Source organism: Musca domestica, unplaced genomic scaffold (genome assembly GCF_030504385.1).
Source record: "Musca domestica strain aabys unplaced genomic scaffold, Musca_domestica.polishedcontigs.V.1.1 8, whole genome shotgun sequence".
Lineage (NCBI taxonomy): Eukaryota > Metazoa > Arthropoda > Insecta > Diptera > Muscidae > Musca > Musca domestica.
The window spans coordinates 2,663,535-2,688,156 of NW_026712409.1; the positions used below are offsets into that span (position 1 = coordinate 2,663,535).

At 36.8% G+C, this 24,622-nt stretch overlaps 1 protein-coding gene across 13 annotated transcripts in view; it reads right to left on the bottom strand.

Annotated features, from left to right (window-relative positions):
• LOC101896609 (uncharacterized) overlaps positions 1 to 24,622 on the bottom strand; it is a 96,127-nt gene that overhangs the window by 39,671 nt on the left and 31,834 nt on the right. For 7 of the 13 annotated variants that reach the window (XM_011297545.3, XM_005191402.4, XM_011297548.3 and 4 more), the window contains exon 5: positions 24,235 to 24,270. The exons of the other annotated variants lie outside the window; for them this stretch is intronic. In XM_011297545.3, the coding sequence (XP_011295847.1) occupies positions 24,235 to 24,270 (36 nt within the window). The remainder of the gene's footprint in view (positions 1 to 24,234; positions 24,271 to 24,622) is intronic. 13 annotated transcript variants of the gene reach the window in all.

Below are 24,622 nucleotides of genomic sequence, written 5' to 3' on the forward strand. Positions count from 1 at the left end.
ATGTCCCAAAGAGGTTCTAAGGTTCCAAAAGGTAACAGACATCATGACAATTAAATTGAGAATTTGTACACTTCTGTGATCAATTATATTCAAACCTACAATTCGAAATCTACATTTTGTCCCAAAAGAAGCTTTCACCCCAAAAAGCTTGCTAAGGTGATGGGCAAAAGCTTTCATCACAATATATGTTTCCAACTCATCTCTCAGCCAAATCAGATGGCTTTGCTTGCTTTTTGGTGGTCCATTTAAATATCGAGCGACCATAGATAGGTATCCTACCAAGAGCACCATAAATTTCAATTTGGAAAATGTATTTAAAAAAAATATATGTTTTTGGAAATTTTAAAATGAAATTAAAAAATAACATTTAAGTACTTCATAATGTACTAAATACATACATATCTGTACATTGCCTTCTGGCGGGTTGTTCGCTCCGTCGATCTATCTATGCATGATGGCGTCCTACTGTCGTGCGTGTCTCTCAGATTGTCTTGCCTGCTGGTGTTGTTATTGCTGTTGTCATTGTTGTATTTTCAATGTCCGTCAAGATAAATTTAAATTTAATTAGCAAAGACACAAACCAAGGTGATTTTTTCTCCGGTTCACAAAGGGTTAATAAAGAGAGAGAGAGAGAGATAGAGAGGGAGAGATAGAGAGAGGGAGTAGTAAACCAGAGAAAATTAAAGGTAAACTAAATTATATTAGTTTTCATCAAATTTCACAATTTTCCCTACAAATTTCAAATTTAAAATGAAATCGCTAAATAAAAACCTAATTAAAATTTACGTTGAAAAACTTTGAAACCCTTAACTCTACATTTAAACCGAGAATAAAATATTTAAAAATGAAGCAGTGTCGTGGCTGGGCACAAATGAAAGATCTCGAGGAGTACTTTCCGAATCTGTGGACCTTATAGTCAAAAAGAATTTCAGACTTAGGAATTTTTTGCATTTTCTGAAGAATTATCGCTCAATTTTAGGGAAATTGCAGATAAAAGCATCCACAGAACAGAAACTAAAAATGAAGCGGTGTCGAGGCTGGGCACAAATGAAAGGTCTCGAGGAGTACTTTCCGAATCTGTGGACCTTATAGTCAAAAAGAATTTCAGACTTAGGAATTTTTTGCATTTTCTGAAGAATTATCGCTCAATTTTAGGGAAATTGCAGATAAAAGCGTCCACAGAACAGAAACTAAAAATGAAGCGGTGTCGAGGATAGGCACAAATGAAAGGTCTCGAGGAGTACTTTCCGAATCTGTGCACCTTATAGTCAAAAAGAATTTCAGACTTAGGAATTTTTTGCATTTTCTGAAGAATTATCGCTCAATTTTAGGGAAATTGCAGATAAAGGCGTCCACAGAACAGGAACTAAAAATGAAGCGGTGTCGAGGATAGGCACAAATAAAAGGTCTCGAGGAGTACTTTCCGAATCTGTGGACCTTATAGTCAAAAAGAATTTCAGACTTAGGAATTTTTTGCATTTTCTGAAGAATTATCGCTCAATTTTATGGAAATTGCAGATAAAGGCGTCCACAGAACAGAAACTAAAAATGAAGCGGTGTCGAGGCTGGGCGCAAATGAAAGGTCTCGAGGAGTACTTTCCGAATCTGTGGACCTTATAGTCAAAAAGAATTTCAGACTTAGGAATTTTTTGCATTTTCTGAAGAATTATCGCTCAATTTTATGGAAATTGCAGATAAAAGCATCCACAGAACAGAAACTAAAAATGAAGCGGTGTCGAGGCTGGGCACAAATGAAAGGTCTCGAGGAGTACTTTCCGAATCTTTGGACCTTATAGTCAAAAAGAATTTCAGACTTAGGAATTTTTTGCATTTTCTGAAGAATTATCGCTCAATTTTAGGGAAATTGCAGATAAAAGCGTCCACAGAACAGAAACTAAAAATGAAGCGGTGTCGAGGCTGGGCGCAAATGAAAGGTCTCGAGGAGTACTTTCCGAATCTGTGGACCTTATAGTCAAAAAGAATTTCAGACTTAGGAATTTTTTGCATTTTCTGAAGAATTATCGCTCAATTTTATGGAAATTGCAGATAAAAGCATCCACAGAACAGAAACTAAAAATGAAGCGGTGTCGAGGCTGGGCACAAATGAAAGGTCTCGAGGAGTACTTTCCGAATCTGTGGACCTTATAGTCAAAAAGAATTTCAGACTTAGGAATTTTTTGCATTTTCTGAAGAATTATCGCTCAATTTTATGGAAATTGCAGATAAAGGCGTCCACAGAACAGAAACTAAAAATGAAGCGGTGTCGAGGCTGGGCGCAATTGAAAGGTCTCGAGGAGTACTTTCCGAATCTGTGGACCTTATAGTCAAAAAGAATTTCAGACTTAGGAATTTTTTGCATTTTCTGAAGAATTATCGCTCAATTTTATGGAAATTGCAGATAAAAGCATCCACAGAACAGAAACTAAAAATGAAGCGGTGTCGAGGCTGGGCGCAAATGAAAGGTCTCGAGGAGTACTTTCCGAATCTGTGGACCTTATAGTCAAAAAGAATTTCAGACTTAGGAATTTTTTGCATTTTCTGAAGAATTATCGCTCAATTTTAGGGAAATTGCAGATAAAGGCGTCCACAGAACAGAAACTAAAAATGAAGCGGTGTCGAGGCTGGGCACAAATGAAAGGTCTCGAGGAGTACTTTCCGAATCTTTGGACCTTATAGTCAAAAAGAATTTCAGACTTAGGAATTTTTTGCATTTTCTGAAGAATTATCGCTCAATTTTAGGGAAATTGCAGATAAAAGCGTCCACAGAACAGAAACTAAAAATGAAGCGGTGTCGAGGATAGGCACAAATGAAAGGTCTCGAGGAGTACTTTCCGAATCTGTGGACCTTATAGTCAAAAAGAATTTCAGACTTAGGAATTTTTTGCATTTTCTGAAGAATTATCGCTCAATTTTAGGGAAATTGCAGATAAAGGCGTCCACAGAACAGAAACTAAAAATGAAGCGGTGTCGAGGATAGGCACAAATGAAAGGTCTCGAGGAGTACTTTCCGAATCTGTGGACCTTATAGTCAAAAAGAATTTCAGACTTAGGAATTTTTTGCATTTTCTGAAGAATTATCGCTCAATTTTAGGGAAATTGCAGATAAAAGCGTCCACAGAACAGAAACTAAAAATGGAGCGGTGTCGAGGATAGGCACAAATGAAAGGTCTCGAGGAGTACTTTCCGAATCTGTGGACCTTATAGTCAAAAAGAATTTCAGACTTAGGAATTTTTTTCATTTTCTGAAGAATTATCGCTCAATTTTAGGGAAATTGCAGATAAAGGCGTCCACAGAACAGAAACTAAAAATGAAGCGGTGTCGAGGATAGGCACAAATGAAAGGTCTCGAGGAGTACTTTCCGAATCTGTGGACCTTATAGTCAAAAAGAATTTCAGACTTAGGAATTTTTTGCATTTTCTGAAGAATTATCGCTCAATTTTAGGGAAATTGCAGATAAAGGCGTCCACAGAACAGAAACTAAAAATGAAGCGGTGTCGAGGATAGGCACAAATGAAAGGTCTCGAGGAGTACTTTCCGAATCTGTGGACCTTATAGTCAAAAAGAATTTCAGACTTAGGAATTTTTTGCATTTTCTGAAGAATTATCGCTCAATTTTAGGGAAATTGCAGATAAAAGCGTCCACAGAACAGAAACTAAAAATGAAGCGGTGTCGAGGCTGGGCACAAATTTAGAAATTAATTAAAAATGTGTTGCAATTATTTTTGTATTTTCTGTATTTATAATTTGAATTCAACAATTTTTTGTCAGTGCATGTATATTACCTTCGGTTCAATTTTAACTTCAATCAATGCTCTCACTATTTTTCGAAGTTCGAATTGAATTTGTTAGATTTGATTTTAGCTTTACATTTGCTCTCACTGAGAAAAGCTCTGAAATTCTTTTTGACTATAAGGTCCACAGATTCGGAAAGTACTCCTCGAGACCTTTCATTTGTGCCCAGCCTCGACACCGCTTCATTTTTAGTTTCTGTTCTGTGGATGCTTTTATCTGCAATTTCCATAAAATTGAGCGATAATTCTTCAGAAAATGCAAAAAATTCCTAAGTCTGAAATTCTTTTTGACTATAAGGTCCACAGATTCGGAAAGTACTCCTCGAGACCTTTCTTTTGCGCCCAGCCTCGACACCGCTTCATTTTTAGTTTCTGTTCTGTGGATGCTTTTATCTGCAATTTCCATAAAATTGAGCGATAATTCTTCAGAAAATGCAAAAAATTCCTAAGTCTGAAATTCTTTTTGACTATAAGGTCCACAGATTCGGAAAGTACTCCTCGAGACCTTTCATTTGCGCCCAGCCTCGACACCGCTTCATTTTTAGTTTCTGTTCTGTGGACGCCTTTATCTGCAATTTCCATAAAATTGAGCGATAATTCTTCAGAAAATGCAAAAAATTCCTAAGTCTGAAATTCTTTTTGACTATAAGGTCCACAGATTCGGAAAGTACTCCTCGAGACCTTTCATTTGCGCCCAGCCTCGACACCGCTTCATTTTTAGTTTCTGTTCTGTGGACGCCTTTATCTGCAATTTCCCTAAAATTGAGCGATAATTCTTCAGAAAATGCAAAAAATTCCTAAGTCTGAAATTCTTTTTGACTATAAGGTCCACAGATTCGGAAAGTACTCCTCGAGACCTTTCATTTGCGCCCAGCCTCGACACCGCTTCATTTTTAGTTTCTGTTCTGTGGACGCCTTTATCTGCAATTTCCCTAAAATTGAGCGATAATTCTTCAGAAAATGCAAAAAATTCCTAAGTCTGAAATTCTTTTTGACTATAAGGTGCACAGATTCGGAAAGTACTCCTCGAGACCTTTCATTTGTGCCCAGCCTCGACACCGCTTCATTTTTAGTTTCTGTTCTGTGGATGCTTTTATCTGCAATTTCCCTAAAATTGAGCGATAATTCTTCAGAAAATGCAAAAAATTCCTAAGTCTGAAATTCTTTTTGACTATAAGGTCCACAGATTCGGAAAGTACTCCTCGAGACCTTTCATTTGTGCCCAGCCTCGACACCGCTTCATTTTTAGTTTCTGTTCTGTGGATGCTTTTATCTGCAATTTCCATAAAATTGAGCGATAATTCTTCAGAAAATGCAAAAAATTCCTAAGTCTGAAATTCTTTTTGACTATAAGGTCCACAGATTCGGAAAGTACTCCTCGAGACCTTTCATTTGTGCCCAGCCTCGACACCGCTTCATTTTTAGTTTCTGTTCTGTGGATGCTTTTATCTGCAATTTGCATAAAATTGAGCGATAATTCTTCAGAAAATGCAAAAAATTCCTAAGTCTGAAATTCTTTTTGACTATAAGGTCCACAGACTCGGAAAGTACTCCTCGAGACCTTTCATTTGTGCCTATCCTCGACACCGCTTCATTTTTAGTTTCTGTTCTGTGGACGCCTTTATCTGCAATTTCCCTAAAATTGAGCGATAATTCTTCAGAAAATGCAAAAAATTCCTAAGTCTGAAATTCTTTTTGACTATAAGGTCCACAGATTCGGAAAGTACTCCTCGAGACCTTTCATTTGCGCCCAGCCTCGACACCGCTTCATTTTTAGTTTCTGTTCTGTGGACGCTTTTAACTGCCATTTGCCTAAAATTGAGCGATAATTCTTCAGAAAATGCAAAAAATTCCTAAGTCTGAAATTCTTTTTGACTATAAGGTCCACAGATTCGGAAAGTACTCCTCGAGACCTTTCATTTGTGCCTATCCTCGACACCGCTTCATTTTTAGTTTCTGTTCTGTGGACGCTTTTATCTGCAATTTCCCTAAAATTGAGCGATAATTCTTCAGAAAATGCAAAAAATTCCTAAGTCTGAAATTATTTTTGACTATAAGGTCCACAGATTCGGAAAGTACTCCTCGAGACCTTTCATTTGTGCCCAGCCTCGACACCGCTTCATTTTTAGTTTCTGTTCTGTGGATGCTTTTATCTGCAATTTCCATAAAATTGAGCGATAATTCTTCAGAAAATGCAAAAAATTCCTAAGTCTGAAATTCTTTTTGACTATAAGGTCCACAGATTCGGAAAGTACTCCTCGAGACCTTTCATTTGCGCCCAGCCTCGACACCGCTTCATTTTTAGTTTCTGTTCTGTGGACGCCTTTATCTGCAATTTCCATAAAATTGAGCGATAATTCTTCAGAAAATGCAAAAAATTCCTAAGTCTGAAATTCTTTTTGACTATAAGGTCCACAGATTCGGAAAGTACTCCTCGAGACCTTTCATTTGCGCCCAGCCTCGACACCGCTTCATTTTTAGTTTCTGTTCTGTGGACGCCTTTATCTGCAATTTCCCTAAAATTGAGCGATAATTCTTCAGAAAATGCAAAAAATTCCTAAGTCTGAAATTCTTTTTGACTATAAGGTCCACAGATTCGGAAAGTACTCCTCGAGACCTTTCATTTGTGCCTATCCTCGACACCGCTTCATTTTTAGTTTCTGTTCTGTGGACGCTTTTATCTGCAATTTCCCTAAAATTGAGCGATAATTCTTCAGAAAATGCAAAAAATTCCTAAGTCTGAAATTATTTTTGACTATAAGGTCCACAGATTCGGAAAGTACTCCTCGAGACCTTTCATTTGTGCCCAGCCTCGACACCGCTTCATTTTTAGTTTCTGTTCTGTGGATGCTTTTATCTGCAATTTCCATAAAATTGAGCGATAATTCTTCAGAAAATGCAAAAAATTCCTAAGTCTGAAATTCTTTTTGACTATAAGGTCCACAGATTCGGAAAGTACTCCTCGAGACCTTTCATTTGCGCCCAGCCTCGACACCGCTTCATTTTTAGTTTCTGTTCTGTGGACGCCTTTATCTGCAATTTCCATAAAATTGAGCGATAATTCTTCAGAAAATGCAAAAAATTCCTAAGTCTGAAATTCTTTTTGACTATAAGGTCCACAGATTCGGAAAGTACTCCTCGAGACCTTTCATTTGCGCCCAGCCTCGACACCGCTTCATTTTTAGTTTCTGTTCTGTGGACGCCTTTATCTGCAATTTCCCTAAAATTGAGCGATAATTCTTCAGAAAATGCAAAAAATTCCTAAGTCTGAAATTCTTTTTGACTATAAGGTCCACAGATTCGGAAAGTACTCCTCGAGACCTTTCATTTGTGCCTATCCTCGACACCGCTTCATTTTTAGTTTCTGTTCTGTGGACGCTTTTATCTGCAATTTCCCTAAAATTGAGCGATAATTCTTCAGAAAATGGAAAAAATTCCTAAGTCTGAAATTCTTTTTGACTATAAGGTCCACAGATTCGGAAAGTACTCCTCGAGACCTTTCATTTGTGCCCAGCCTCGACACCGCTTCATTTTTAGTTTCTGTTCTGTGGATGCTTTTATCTGCAATTTCCATAAAATTGAGCGATAATTCTTCAGAAAATGCAAAAAATTCCTAAGTCTGAAATTCTTTTTGACTAAAAGGTCCACAGATTCGGGAAGTACTCCTCGAGACCTTTCATTTGCGCCCAGCCTCGACACCGCTTCATTTTTAGTTTCTGTTCTGTGGACGCCTTTATCTGCAATTTCCCTAAAATTGAGCGATAATTCTTCAGAAAATGCAAAAAATTCCTAAGTCTGAAATTCTTTTTGACTATAAGGTGCACAGATTCGGAAAGTACTCCTCGAGACCTTTCATTTGTGCCCAGCCTCGACACCGCTTCATTTTTAGTTTCTGTTCTGTGGATGCTTTTATCTGCAATTTCCCTAAAATTGAGCGATAATTCTTCAGAAAATGCAAAAAATTCCTAAGTCTGAAATTCTTTTTGACTATAAGGTCCACAGATTCGGAAAGTACTCCTCGAGACCTTTCATTTGTGCCCAGCCTCGACACCGCTTCATTTTTAGTTTCTGTTCTGTGGATGCTTTTATCTGCAATTTCCATAAAATTGAGCGATAATTCTTCAGAAAATGCAAAAAATTCCTAAGTCTGAAATTCTTTTTGACTAAAAGGTCCACAGATTCGGGAAGTACTCCTCGAGACCTTTCATTTGTGCCCAGCCTCGACACCGCTTCATTTTTAGTTTGTGTTCTGTGAACCCTTCAATCTGCAATTTCCCTAAAATTGATCGATAATTCTTCAGAAAATGCAAAAAATTCCTAAGTCTGAAATTCTTTTTGGCTATAAGGTCCACATATTCGGAAAGTACTCCTCGAGACCTTTCATTTTTGCCCAGCCTCGACACCGCTTCATTTTTAGTTTCTGTTCTGTGGATGCTTCTATCTGCAATTTCCATAAAATTGAGCGATAATTCTTCAGAAAATGCAAAAAATTCCTAAGTCTGAAATTCTTTTCGACTATAAGGTCCACAGATTCGGAAAGTACTCCTCGAGACCTTTCATTTGCGCCAAGCCTCGACACCGCTTCATTTTTAGTTTCTGTTCTGTGGATGCTTTTATCTGCAATTTCCATAAAATTGAGCGATAATTCTTCAGAAAATGCAAAAAATTCACAGGTCAAAAATTCATTTTGGCTATAAGGTCCACAGATTCGGAAAGTACTCCTCGAGATCTTTCATTTGTGCCCAGCCACAACACCGCTTCATTTTTAAATATTTTATTCTCGTTTTAAATGTAGAGTTAAGGGTTTCAAAGTTTTTCAACGTAAATTTTAATTAGGTTATTATTTAGCGATTTCATTTTAAATTTGAAATTTGTAGGGAAAATTGTGAAATTTGATGAAAACTAATATAATTTAGTTTACCTTTAATTTTCTCTGGTTTACTACTCCCTCTCTCTATCTCTCCCTCTCTCTATCTCTCCCTCTCTCTCTCTCTCTCTCTCTTTATTAACCCTTTGTGAACCGGAGAAAAAATCACATTGGTTTGTGTCTTTGCTAATTAAATTTAAATTTATCTTGACGGACATGTATTTTCAAGTAGTTTTTGGCAATTTGCCATTATTATAAAATAATTTTATTTTGTTGCAAAAATGTCTTTGTATTGGTGTTTTTTTTTTTTTTGCTTACACACATTTATATATATATGATTGCTTTATGATATCTGCACATGTCTGTGTGTGTGTGTGTGTGTGGTCTGCTGATTGTTGTTTGCTCAAGAAAAACACAATTATCTTCAAAATTTAACAAACAAATGCAGTTAAATAATAAAATGTTTGATTTTTATGCCATAAATATTTCTCAAAGAAGAACAAACAACCAATAGAGCAGGAGCAGGTGACCCCTCCCAAAAGAGGTGCTGCAATCAACCACCCCTCTGTGGCCACGTAAAATTGAAAACTTAGACAATTATGAAATTAGTCATTTTATGATGATTGTCTGTAACAAAAAGCAAAAGCAAAAAGAGCCGAACAAGGGGACACTTGAGAAAAGTAATAAAAATTCAAGTGATGCGACCAATGAAAGTGAGGAAAACTATTCCAACGATGACTCAGCCTTGAGTGCTTTGGCCACTGTCAACCTGCCTTTGGCCTGACTGCCAGGCTAGTCGCTTGGTGCGGTGCGGTGCATATTATTTGCATAAATCTTCATAATTTCATTTTCATTCCTTGGCATGCTGGCTGTTGTCGCCTCGCGTAATGCAGTTCCTCGCATTTGCCAAGTTCTGTCGTTGGCGTTGTGCATCAGTGTCATTATTGAGTTTACTTTGTGTCCATAGTTTATGGCATGTTTTAAGAGATCTTTTTTGTTTCTAGTTTTAGTGCTTTTTGGAGGTTTGCAGTTCGTTTGTCATGGTGTTGGTGTGAATGTCTGGCTGTGTGTGTGAGCTCTCTTTTATGAGGTTAACCTTGTGGCAAAAAAGAAACGAAACACAAACTTTGTAGAACATTGGCCGGCCGGAGTGAATGAGTGGCTGGCAATTGTAAAAATTTTAATGTAAGAATATTTTTCGGTTTTTATGGTCCAAGAAGACCGATTATGTGTTGATGATGGGTGTCAATGTCATTAGCAGTAAAAACACAAAAAAATACTTGGAATTTCCAAGGACAGGGTAAAAATGTCAGAATTTACTTTGTGTATGGGCACACATTTAACAAATTACAATTTTGACATTTACTTTGTTGCCGGTTTTAGTTGGACTCGAACCACAGGAAAACTTGTTGTCCGAACTCATTTGTCAATCATCTTGTCATTGGTGGTTGGAAATAAGCTTTCAACCTGTTAACATTTCTCACATATTTCTGGAAAGGCTAATTATGTTTCATTTTGAGTTCTATAAATGGGGATGGATGATACGTACAGTGGGGGGCCATTGTTTTTTTCTAGGAAAATTTTTTGACAAATATACATTTTATTTAAGAATATATTATCTGGGCTGTTTAAAACATCTTTGGACTACATGTTGTCCAGACTCATCTGTCAATCAACCTGTCATTGGTTGCTGAGAAAAAAGTTTTCAACTCGTGAACATTTCTTACATATTTCTGGAAGGGCTAATTATGTTTCATTTTCAATACCACAGGGAGTATATACCTACAGTGGACAGCCATTGTTTTTTTTAAGAAAATATTAAGAGAATGGTATTCATTGGACTGTTAAAAGTTCCCGAGATTAATGCTTCCACTTGCCTGCAACTAGTTTGTTTGCCAACAATTTATTCTGAAGTCTGAAGTTTTTGCCGACTTTCAAAACGAATTCGGACCTAATTTGGTCCGTTAGTTATATGAAGTGGTTGACGTGAGGTCGGACCGAAGTTTCGGATTAAAGTCTGAAGTTTTAGCTGACTTTTGAATCGAATTCGGACCCACTTCGGTCAGACGCGTCGGAAAAACTTCAGACTTTAAGCGTCGATGGGTACCTACGTTTTTAAGTGGTCCCCCGACCCTATGTATTTGTCGGGATAAATTTTATATCGATTTTGAATTATTATTATTATTATTATTATTATTTTGGATATTGGGTATTTAAAGGGACATCTTTCACTTCAGATTTATGCACTGTGCTTTTCAAAGGCTGCAGCATTATTTTTTGACTCCAATGGCTTCAATTCGACATCGAAGAGTTGGTCCATTATTGACATGAGTCCCATATAGCGGCATCAGACAATTTTGGGAATTTTAAAAATTCTGAAATAACGGTGGTCCTGACTTTTGTAGACTATAAGAGGACGAAGAAGGGGTAGAGACGATTGGACATCTACAATGCTGATTTCCTATGCTGTCAAGCTAGTGACATAGGTTGTACGGTAGGTGGAAGATAGAAATTTCAACATTTTTCTCAGAAGTAGATCTTATTAGAGGTTTGCTAATAGCATATCATGGTTTGGCAAGCCCTTATATACCTACATCTATATTCCTTCTTTGTTTCTCAATTTATATTTTCTATCATCACCAATTCTTCCTAGGATGAAAAATGGAGACCAATGGCTTGCGAGTTATGCAGCTGCAGACTCCAGTCGATTTTAAAGAGAAATTATACTATTTTGAAGTTTTGGTGGGAAGAACAACCCGTAGAAAAAAATTTCAATAGAAGTCCTTTATTCTGCAGTTAATAAAACGATACCTTCGGCTTTTCGTTTTTAGAAAGTCTTTAATGTAACCAAATTGGTTGTTCTTACAGGATATAAATAATTCCCGCAAAAAAGTTTAATAAAGTTCCATTATTTGGCGGCGGAACCTTCTAAAATTCAGTGTTTCCAAGGTGTCGCATGGGACGTAATTTGGGATATCGGGTTTCCATGAAGAATTTGGCCTAGAAACCTCTTCAACATCGGCCAATATCTGGTGTTACCACCCGATTTTAGTTATTTTTAAGGTACTAGCCATAGTTTTCAGACAATTTGTTTTAGATTTCAAATTCTGAGAAGTTAGTGGATGAGGTGTTCTATCCCCTAAAAATGTTCAAAAAATGTCTTTTATTTTGCCAATGTTTAAGGTTACTTCTTAATTTTAAGTTTTGGAAGTTTGGAGATAAATTTCCAATTAAATGGTTTGTAATAAAGCTTTAATGTGTTTCAGAAGCTAACAACACTCTGTGGCCCTATTTAGCGCTACCTTCTGATTTTTGGTACTCCGAAGGCTTCCCCCTACATTCCGACCGCCTTGATTGCAATTTGTCTTTTTTTGGGTTTCAATTAGAACTAATTTCCAAAAATATTTCAAAATCGGTGCGAGTTTTGGGAGCTCAAGCTCCAGAAATCAGACATTTTGAATGTTTCAGCTTCGATTCCTAGACGAATTGGCTGTTTCTGGGCATTGAGGTTTCTTAGTCTTTGAAATACGAAAAATATTCAATACCAGTAAAGTTTTGATATCACCAACGGAACTACATTTTTCAGCCAACTATTTTGAAATCCTGTTAGATCAAATTCTCTTAGAAGCTGCAACTGTATGTCCTGGTATTTTGGTTACAATTTCGATTCCCCAGAAATTTTTTGAGAGAGAAAAAATAATTTTTTTTTAATTTAATTTAATTTTAATTTAAGGTCAGGGTAAGTCCAATGACAAGGACATATTTACCCGCTTCGACGCATTGAACTTATTTTAAGTTAATTTGGTCTCAAAAATATTTGTCATTTCCTTGCGGATTCTTCCCTGAATTTGTCACTTTTTTGTCTTTGTCCATTTTAAAACACATCCTTTGTTCTCAAGGACAAAAATTTCCACTAATTCTTTACGGAATTAAGTGCACTTTCCAGTCTTCGAAACATATCAAGTTCTTAAAATTACATTGTGAACTTTCCTTCTAGCATCCCAATTTCTCCTCCAATAATTTCAAAGCTTAAAAAGTTACCGAAAAAGAAACTAATCTCATAAATATTTAATGTCATTTTGTTTTAAAGTTTAAAACTTAAATCCAATTTGGGTGGGGAAAAAAATCGGCCGGCACATTGTCTCCTGTTCCCTAATGAACAACAATAATTTATGTTTTATTTCTGTGTAAATTTTTTCTCTTTATGGTCGGCCTAAACTCTAAAGTGGGCCAAAGGGATATCGAGGCATGAGTTCGCCAAATGCTATTGAAATCCCAATTAATCACAATATTTCGACATTTGTTTTTGTTTTTGCTATGGTCTCGGCTTCGGTTCCATTGGGTTTCTTTGCTTTGAACTGATGTGGCATTATCCTTACCCCAGTTAAAGTTAAGGGTTTACATTTTGTTGTTTGCTAACAGCCATAAGTACATCAATGACATCTTTGTCAAGCATGTCATGTGTAAAAGGAAGCAGACAAAGAAGACACCGAAGGAAGCAGGAGTTGGCGAGCAATCTAATCTAATCCTTGTGCCAACGAAGGTGTAACACTCGAAACCTATCCAAAGTGATTTGTTTCCGACAAAAGGCGGAACGAAAGAAAAGTTTGTCTTGTGTGCGGGTAGGGGGATGGTTGTCACCGCTTGGGGTCGCAGGAGCAGCAAAGAAATCTGCGTTGAAAGCATTTCAACGAAGGAAACACCTTAAATGTTGACATCCAACAGCTTACAAAATGTCCCTTAACATATTCACAGGGATGTCGACAATGAAGATGGCTGCCCTCTCCACATCTGTGCTAAACGGGGAAGTCAAACAGTTTTTCCAGGGAAAATGGTGCTAATTTTTTGTGTTGTTTGGAAAAGAAAAAACCACCAACCTGCCACTGCTGTTCGTGTCATATTTTCCCAACATAAATAAAATCGGATCATATTTTTACATGTCCTCCCACCTTTGGCCGTTTTGCCTTTTATGTTTCGCCCACCCTGTGCTTAGGCTCTGTCGTTGATGGCATTGAAAATCATTTGGAGATTTTCATTGTAAAATGAAAATTTGGTGTAATAAAATCAGACTAATTAAGGCTGAAACACATGTGCGGAGGCATGACCCATATTGTTTGTTGCCTTGAAACGAAAAAAAATGTAACCTCAAAACTATTCGCACACACACAGAGACAATGAGCTTAATTTTTCCGCTGTTGATGGAGAAAACCACATCAGTCAGATAGACAGACAGACAGACACACGGACAGTCGGTTCGCTCTCCAACCAGCTAGTCGCAGTGATGGGTTTTTCGGTTTTTCTTCTCCATCTCCTTTGGCTGGTCGTTTCGAGTGCCATTGAATACAGATCCATTTAGATATCGTGTGTGGCGTGTGTGCGTGGCTTTGTTCGTTCATATCGTTCTGGATGTATCTTTATGAGTTGTGAGCATTGGCTGAGGATGGCTGGGAGGGAGGGGAGACGTGGGGTCCATTTATGTGTTTTCGTATTGGTTGATTTGCTTGTTGTTTTTGTGGTTTGTTTAAATTTAAAACATTTCAAAATCCCTCGAAAAAAGTGTTGCTTTTAGCCGATGGCGGCTATCTTTCAGAATCGCAATATTGAAATGAAATTTCTGTTGAAAAATCATTTTGGCCACAAGAGACGTCTCTCATTCGTTTTGTTGTTGTTGTGGTGGTGGTGGTGGCGGGTCTTCTTGTTATTGTTTCCCGTATATCTACTATTTGCTATTTTTAACAGCAATTGTAGGTGGCAAAAAGATTTGGTGTCTATAGATAAAAACATTTATTCGTCCACCCGTATATCCAACAGACGGGCCAACCGACCGACGACCCACCATACATCCATCTATCTATCTGTCCAACCCACAATGTTTGTTGGTTTTACTGTTACCGCTCTCGCAGCTAATGTCGTCTATATGGTACACAGGCGGCGAAGCGATTTTCTTCATCTCTGTATTATGGCCATAGTAAGCTGAATGTGTGTGTGTGTGTGCGTGTATTTGCGCTTGCCTCTGTTGCGGACGTACAGTGGGCAATTTGTTTTTCCTATTGTGTGGAACGAAAATGACAACCGCAATGGCAATCGAATTGACGTAGTTCTCTTCTTTGTTTTCGCTTCCCCTCTTCCTGTTGTGTGTGTGTGTGTGTGCGTTACAAATTGTCAGAGAAGACAAAATGCTTTCGATTCCATTGTTGTTTGGTTCGACTGCCTCATTTTTCAACAAATCGAGGAAATTTATTGATTTTCAATGCTTGGCCATAAGAAAGCCCATTTAAATTACAGCAAAATTATTGATCGAAAGTTGAAAAATCACAGCAAACGAAATGAGTTTGTTTTGGCACTTTTGGCAATGTGTAATGAAGGTGCCATACGAGGGTCGATCTTGAGGTGTGGTAAATCTATAGGAGCTGCAGAAAAATAAGGAATCTAACACAATTCAAGACGAAAAGTCGAAAATTCCAAGTTGAAAGGAAACTAAGATTGATGACTCAAAAACCGCCGGAATTTAACATAGACTATATACATTTTTGATATTCCACTTGGACCTGGAGATATAGCATCAGAATCGGATATAACTCCAAAAAATTGTAGATTTTGTATGCACATTTCTATTGATTTATAACAGATACTGCCTTCGAATTTGGAGCGAGGAACGGAATCCGATAAAAAATTTTCAAATTATGTTGAAATCGGTTCAGATTTGAATATTGTTCCAATATATATTTTCGTCCGATTTCATGTATTTGATGCACCAAACACGTCATTTATCTCCAATTTTAATTAAAACTGGAATGTGAGACGGAAATTGTACTACAAATAAAGTAATCAAATTATTTTAAAACCGGTTCAGATTAAGATTTCTATATCTTAAAAGATTTAAACTTTCGTCCGATTTCTAGTTTATACATAAAGGTGCTTATATGCCTACCACAACCTGACTATATTAAAGTTAGAGTTTTGAAAATAGAGCGAGATTTAAATCAGTTCTAGAATAATTTTATTGAAAATAAGGATCTAAGACAATTTAAAACATCCTTACATTTTTTTTTATTTTTTTTTTTGCCCAGAGGCGCACGCAAGGAAGCGTTGCAGTGGGAAACGGCTTACTTCGAATTCGTTGGCATACCAAGTTTCATCGTGAATCTAGCCCCCTGGAATATATGAATAGATTGTCCGATATTGCTGAAAAAGCCAAAATCGCTTAAAAAGTAATCAGACGATGATACGCACCCATGATATACTCTCAGTCTTATGGCCACAGATGGTATATCGAAATAACGGTTTTAGACCCCAGGTCTCTTTGGAAGAAATCTGTTTGAGAACATTTAGAGTCCATCTGTCCTTAGTTCGTTTGTCTGTCTACGTTGTGAACACAATGACAATCGAAAGGGATGTGTGTATATGCTAATCGTGGTTAGAAGTGGAAAATATCTGTCCACTACTTCCATTACTGCCACCACCAAGCGTTAAAACTGTGAATGAATTGTCTTCAAATTTCGCATTTCTGAATATTCCTACTAAATGTTTATCTGGTGTGGAGATATGATATAGCGGATTACTCCGTTTGGAACCTCCCAAGCAAAGAGGACAGCATTTTTAATAACTACGAATGAGAAATGGACATCTGAATCTTTTCAAGCTTGGCAAATTCCAATATTTCTACCAACACAAGATCTGATGTGAAGATGGAAGGTACCATTATATCGGGTCTATATCACAAATTGAGCCCATATGGACCATTTTGAGTGAAAATCTTTTCAGCTCACCGAGGATACGAACTGCATTGCCAGCAAATTCTGTTGAAAAATATGACTAAAATCCTAAAAATTGCTCTAATCGGGAGATACCGTTACTGGGAGGGCTAAGCTAAATGGAGGCCCTATATATCTCATTTTCAACACGAAATATTCTCGGGACCTTATATACATTGAAATACAATTTTAGCAACCTAGTTAATTCCATTTGGAGCTAAAGAGATTTCCACAGAATGAAAGACAGAATGACGGACGGACAGAGAGATTTGGAAACTCGATATAGAATCTTATGCTGATCAAGAAAATATAAAGAATGGGGCAAAAAATTATTAATTCGAGTAGTGATGATCTTAAAATGACCTTCATACTATGTTTGGGGGTGTAAAAATAGCCGTATGTACGAATAGGACTAATTTTTAGGTCAAGGTCAACTGACACTTTAAACCTTTTTCAGGTCCCTTGTTCTACCCTCCACCATAGTATGGAGGGTACACTAAGTTTGTCATTCCGTTTGTAACGCCTCGAATTATACATTTTAGACCGCACAAAGTATATATATTCTTGATCAGCATAAAATTCTATGTCGATTTGGCGATGTACGTCCGTCTGTGGCAATCACCCTAGCTTCCGAACGAAATAAAGTAGATTGATAACATTTTACTCAAATGTATATTATGCCTGTATGTATTTTGGTATTGAAAATAGGCTATGTAGGTCCACGTTTTGGTATAGCCCCCATATAACGATACCTCCCGATATTCGGCATTTTGATGTTTTTAGCGACATTATTTGCCGGAATTGTTACAAATTTCATATTTAAAGTTCGAAATTAATGCTTCAGCCTATAATAGGAGTTTGTCTGTGCAGCTCCACGTCTTTGCATATCCCCCTAATAACGGTACCTCCCGATATTCGGTACTTTGTTGATTTTAGCGACATTATTCACCGGAATTCTTTCAAATTTGGTACTTGATGTTCGTTATGGATGCCACAGCCTATGACAGGAGATTGCCTGTATAGCCCCCATATAACGGTACCTCCCGATATTCTGTATTTTGATGATGTTAGCTAAATTATTAACCGATTTTTTCAAGTTTCGCATTTGAATATTGTTATGGCTTATGACACAAATTGCCTGTGCAGGTCCTTGTCGTATAGACCTTAAAATAACAGATTTTAACAGAATTTTTAACGGAACTTACAGATTTTATACTTGTTTCTCTTTTTAATACATCATTTATAATTTTTGTTTCTTTCCGAGTTTGGATATGGGGTTTCGAAAGAAAATTTGTATTTGTAGATATAACCCTTATTTCCAATTTCTACCCAATTTCTGGGGCGGTTCCATATGGTACCACCTCCGATCATAGATATTTTAAAGAAATCCGCAAGCCAAAATTTTCGGGCTTAAACGTTAAATAAAACTGTCAAAACGTAGTAAGTTCGGTCAGGTCGTACTTTTGCAGATCTACACAAAGTCAAAATGAGAACCTATATCAGCATTTATTTGTAAGGCAGTTAGACCCCCATTAGAAACTTTAATACCAAATTCCAGACAATGCCGTTGACAAAATGAGCCGAAAATCGTCGAAATGCTTAAAATGAGGTACCGTTATATGGGGACTATACGAAAAAATCAGACCCAAACTCATGTGTACCAAATTTAAGCACTCTAAATTACTTTCGAAAGGTAGCGTCAGACGGACATGGCTAATTCTGGTTAGAATTTTAAGCTGATTTTACAAACCGAATGATAAACCTTGTGTACCCTCCATGTTATGGTTAGGGGTATACAAATCTGGTTGATGGCCTAATGGTTGTTCCCAAATAATGTCATCTTCATTTGAATGAAATCGACTTTGGCATATCGGAATTGTATCGTCAGCTAACATAAATGAAGGGGCCCACTTAAACATATTTGACCACATATCTCCCCATCAAAGGTGACACCCTCTGGGGGTATTTGAAAAATGCCATATGAAAAATAGCATTTTTGAACCTGTCTGGCATCTGAATGGAGACATTCTTTACCCATTCAAACTTCATCATAAATTAAGAACAAAAAAAAATTAAAATTTTTATTTTTTTTCCTTTTGCTATAGAAAATATTAGTTTTTCATATACAGGCTTGCTTGCTTGAACTGCCCCTTGGTCTGGAAATATGACAGGGCCAGAAGTGATATATCGTTTTTGGCCATAACTGAAAGTAAACTTTTGCCATGTGTTGCAATTTAGTACATCAACATGCCGTAGTTCCATTGTGTTGTAGATGGATTACGAAACAAATTGAGTTTACATTTCTTTGGTTATTTCATTTTTCATTTCAGTTGGTGTCTTTATGTTGTTGCTTTTGGTGTTGTTGTTGTGTGGAAAAATCGTTCCTCACCTCACTTAGGCTAATGGAAAAATGAGAAAAAAAAGGCAAAACACACACAATTTTAGAGTAGTGCCCAGAAGTGGGGAGAAGGGTGGTGGTAGGTGGCTGGTGTAGGGCTCGGGCGGTTATGTAAATGGCGTGGGCGCCAGTGATAGATTGCAAGAGCTAAGACATCTGTAGCTGTGAATTTGATGTCTATAGGTGAGTGTTAGTGTGTGTGTGTGTGAGTTCGATTATTTCTTTTACAACAGCATGGCTGAACACACCCGTTGTTCAACTTTTGTTTAAATTGTTTTCATTGAATTGGTCCGTCCATCCGTCTGTCTTTCCGCCTGCAAGTGTCTGTCTATCGGCCGGCCATTTCGAATGTAACAAATGTGTGTCTTCATTTTCTAATTTTAATTTCAAAACTAAACAATTTGTTAAAACAACTGTATATTATTATATTAGTCGGTGCATTGAAAGAAGGTGAGGTGGCGGAGGAGGAGAGAGTGAAAACGGGGAGGCAGGGGCGAGGCGATGAGGCCAAGTACTCATCGCACTTGGCCATTTTTTATTTCGTACGAATTTTCTCTAATATTGACGCACCGGCTGCAAAGAAATTCAAATGTCTTGAGGCTATCTATCTCCCGCCTACCCCCACTCTATGTCCTGCTACCCAAAGCTAATGTAGTCTATGCTACGCACACTGACAGATATTCTAACGAAACGAACAAACAAACAATCGACCTGATCTTCTTGACTAATAAACTGGCTACTGGCTCTTCTACGGCCCAGACGCAAGCATTTCCTTGCAGTTGATTTTCAGTTCAGTTCTAAGCGAACTGACTGGGAGCGTTTGTTCGTTCGTTCCTTCATTTGCCCATAAAGTTAATATAGATGAATAGTTTTCTCGTGGTCTGGTGTTATTGCTGCTGTTGTTGTTGTTGCTCAATCTGTAGAGTGGCTGTTGACTGCTTACTACAGACTGACTGCCTGTGAACAGCAAAGTATGCGTTCGGAATAATAAAAACATTGACCATTGCCAGTCAGTCCGCCCATAGAATGTACGAATTCCCTGTCGCCCCCCTCGCCCTCTAGTCCTATTAGAAGATTGGCATTCCTTGCCATGATTATTGTCGGCTAAAAGTGTAGCTGTTGTTGTGGTTGCTTTGTTGGTTGTTGCCACTGCAGACGTATCTAAAAATATCCCCAAATGTTGTTGCTGCTGTCGTTGCCTTCTTTTTTTATTTCAGTTCATTATTTTGTCAGTTTTTTTTTCTGGTTTTCACAAAATCTATGGGCTTCTGGTACATTTATTTGCATGTTTTACTAGATTTTGTACATTTTGTAGGAAATTGAAAGGGGGACAGTACGCAACGACAACATTGGGTCAAAATCTTCGACATCAATGTTGTTGTTCTTGTTGTTGTTTGGCCACATAATTAGCAACAATGTTGTGGGGGAATTTTCAAAAGCGATGTGAAAAGTTAACACAAAATCTCTTTTGAGTTGACAAAACACATCAAGGATATCGAAAATTTCCATATTTGCCATTTATTAATCTCCATTATGATAACAATAAAATTCCCATAAATTTCCATTCAAATCCTTCCGTTTGTACACTTCGCTTTCAAAACGACATTTCCTGTGACAAAGTAATATTCAGCGTTTTACCGACCCCCGCCTAGCCTATATGTAGCTTGGTCCCATCAATATTCAATGAATTTCAATTAATTTCGTGGCATATTTGTTTCCTTTCTCTTAGCTGCCTCTACCTCCTCCTTCGACTCCTGTATTATTATTTTACCAGCAATTTCCTCACGTGCGGTTTAGCCCCCGCCCCACTCTTCATTGCCTTTTCTTCTTCTTCCTTTTTTTGCTTATCTGTTTGCAGCTCACGCATTTGTCATTGGCACTTATAATTTATGCAATCGACATCGACAAACATTTCTCCATGAATGTAAAAGCATTTTAATAGATTCCAGAGACTGGGGGACCACAATTTCCATTTATAGATTAAAATGCCCTGTGTGTGATAATAGATTTCGGGTAGGAATTTCTTAATTGAATGAAAATAAAATGTTACCTTTGGACATGGTGTGGAGGGGGGTGAATTAAATGTTTGGGAAGTGTGGAATTAAAATGTCATGTGTTTAAGGATTTTATGTGTAATCCTTGAAGGTGTGTTGAATGGCGAAAAGTCATAAATGAAAACTACCTCTTAGGATATATTTGGACCTATATTATATTGGAAAGTTTTTCTGTTTTTGGACTTGTAGTGTCAATATTTCGGAGTGTTTTTACTTCTTTGATTCCAGTCGGGGCCATATTAAAATGGTGGAGAATATAAAGGAACAAATTTTTCCATATTTTTCCAAAAAATAATTACATATTTTCTGTCGATATCGAGTTCTTTTTTTTTTCTTGTGTTGGCCCGTTTTATTGAGGGAATTTATAACTGAACTCTATGCGCTTTTGAACGATTCTTCAGTTACTATTTTTAGGTCAGACTTCCAAAGGCCAAGGAGGTATATTCAAAGGTTTAATGTTTTTAAATTTTGCTACCACCCTGTTCAATCTTATGGGTTGTAGACCTCTAGTCTCTTAACAAAACTTGTTCTTGTATCCCCCATTAGTAAAAGAACAATACGTTGAAGAAAAATTATAAAAAATATAATTTTAGTGCCAGATTTTCTTCAAATCTCGTTCATCTCAAAATATCTGTCAAAAATCCAATATATCTGCTCACTTTCTCCTCACAAAAGCGATTTTTTTTGTAAATATCAAGTTAAAAGGTATCAGTCGGTATTGCCGATGGATGTATGCCCTCAGCCAATGTGGCTGAACTTGCATTATGATTATTCGGACTGTTGACTCTTTATGGAGGCGGCTTCGAAAGAGCGGGCCAATATTGTCCATTTGGCATATGACCAAAGTCTTTATATGACATTTGCGATAATTTTTGGAAAGTGTTGAAATGTGCGTGAGGTACCAGATATAGTGGACCGACGTATTCCACTCCATCTAATACTGAAAAAATTGGGTTGTGCAAAATTTAAGAAATATCGAAAATTCATTTTCGATTTTATACGAATAATTGTGAATCAAAATTCAACCTTTTGTGGGGAATGTACGAGAAGGAGTGGACCGATAAATTCCATATTCACATCAGATTTCTGGTTGAGGGAAATATTTAGTTACACCTAGTTTGAAAAAAATCGCTGTCATGTTTCGCAAATTATTAGAGATATAAGTATTGAAAATTGTGAGCCTTTGTGAGGATGGTACAAGAATGGGTGGACCGATATCTATCATCTTTACACCAGATCTTGTGTTAGTAGAAATATTGGAATGTATCGAGTTTGAAAGGAATCGGATGCTCATTTCGCGTTTTAAGAGCCTCATGGTTATTCACAAATTTTTGACACTTTGTGTGTTGGGTACTTGATATAGTAGGTCGGTATTGTAAAATTTTGCAGCTGACCTAGCACTAATAATTTGAAGATTTCCAAAGTTTGTCCGAAATTAGATGATACTTTTTGTTCCATAGGGAAAATTGTCTATTCGGACAATTTTCACCTTTTTTGGGGGGAAGGTACTTAATGGGTGGGCCGATATTGCCCATTTTTTGTCCCTGACCTAGCACTGATGCAAATATTAGGATTTTCAATGTTGGAGGAAAATCGATTTTTTTTTGTTTGAAAATTTTGACCTTTTGTGTGGAAGGTACCAGAAGGAGTAGACCGATATTGCCCATCTCCGAACTCGATCCAAATCGGATACTGCCTTCGTAAATTATCGTGCGCACCAGCCAGACAGACGGTTGGACACCCTTAGATAGACTCCAAATGTCCTAAAACGGATTTGGTCCAAAGAGATTTACGGTCCAAAACTTTTTTTTTTTTTTTTTGATGAGGCACGTTTTGCCCGTATTAAATATATACCATTTGTAGCCATTTGGCTAAGGGCATAAATAAATAGAGAAAATTTTCGGATTAAGATTCCTTATAAATCTTATTTTTAAGGTATATTGTGTCTTCAGCAGAATTATGAATAAAGAAATACAAGGATTATTTTACTTCAAAATGTTAATATGGTTGAAAACTCCTTTAAAACATAATCGTAGCAAGTCAAAATGTTTTACAAATTTATTTGTTATAGAATTATTAGAATACATAAAAGTCTAAACCTTAAGGTGAGGTTACATAAGCAGCTTAGCATCATGGCTAGCCATATTAATGTCAAATAATAAGGGGGAACGACGGCAGAATTTAAGTGCGGCTTAGCATTTCTTTATGTCATGTCGCAAAATATGCCATGCGAAGACTTTAAGCTGCTTATATACCCACACCTTTATTTCGACTCCAGGAATTACGAATTATTAAAAAAACACATTTTGGGGTTAAAGCCCTACTTTATGTGAGTTTCTGCAAAATTCTCCTTCAAAACATCATTTTAGAAGCATGACATCAGCGACAAAAATATTCTTCATCAAATTTCCCTAAAAGTTACCAAGAAAAAATAATCTCCATATTTAATTTTTACCAAGGAAAATTTTCCAACAATGTTGATAAAGACAACATGAAAATATTTCCTAGTTTTTTGATCACCCTCATTTGCTTTGGTGACTTATTGTGAAAATTGGTTAAGTCTGTGACGTAATTTTTCTAAAATGTTGTTTTAACATTTATGAATACCTGTTTGGGTAAATTTAGACTTTTAGGAGGTAATGTTGACTTCAGTGTCTCAACTTTCAAAATTCTCTCTCTATTTGCTTTTTTTTAAAGGACTTTTGAGTTATCAAGCACTCATTTAACTTAACTTATTTAAATATCAAACACACCTATTATATCTTTGTTTACAAACAATGTTATTCAGGGTCACCCAGAGAAAATTGTATCTTATTTTAAGGCTGTTGATTGATGCCTCTCATTATGAGGAGAATCACCTAAAGATGACAGCCATAAAACTATTTATTTATAGGTATGTCAAGTTGATGTGTTACATTTGGGCAGGATCAAATTTTGGTTATTTTTGTGGTCTTGCAGGGCGATAGAGGGGAAAAGTGGTGCATATGTTGCTGCTTGGCCATTTTTGTAAAGAGTAATCGTAATAACATGCATACCAAAGGACACTCATTTTGTAAGCCATTTTTTTAACTCCTTTGGGACACATTTTGCTATGTTCCAAAGAAAAATGCAATATGGAACGGTTTTCATTTTTGTACATTATTATACTGTAGGTAAGTGTATTAGTGGGTTAGAAAATTAGAAAATAGTTGGTCAACTATCGAGGAAAAGAAGGCATTTTATTGCTGTTGTTGCTGGAATCATTCACAAGAGGAACGAGGGATTTTAATTCAATCAAAAACTTGCAGGGTTTTATTTGAGATCAGTTGGAAATTATTTTGTTGTTGTTTTTGGAATAGGGTCTAAAGGTCACAGTGAACCCAAACTTACCCATAACCCTGGGCGGACAAGTAGAGTGATCAGGACCTGTGTGATCAATTCGAATAAATGAATAGATTTTTGTCAGATTTTTTACACTTTGATTTGTTGTTGGGTGTTTTATTTTCTTAGAAGGAGTTGAGTTGAACGGAGAACGTCACATTTCATTCTCTGTTTCATTTTTTGTTAAACATTTAGAAACAATACATTTTCTGTTCTTCCTTTTTTTCTTCTTCTGTGTGTGCGGTCTTTTCTTTTGTCGATAGATTGATTGCAGAAGAGTTAGTCACAAAACTACAAAACTTGGTTAAATCTCTAGAAATATATATTTTCTTGAGTGCGTATGTGTGTGTTTGTTTATTTGTTTGGCTGATGTGTGGCCTTCTTCGGTTTTGCAAAA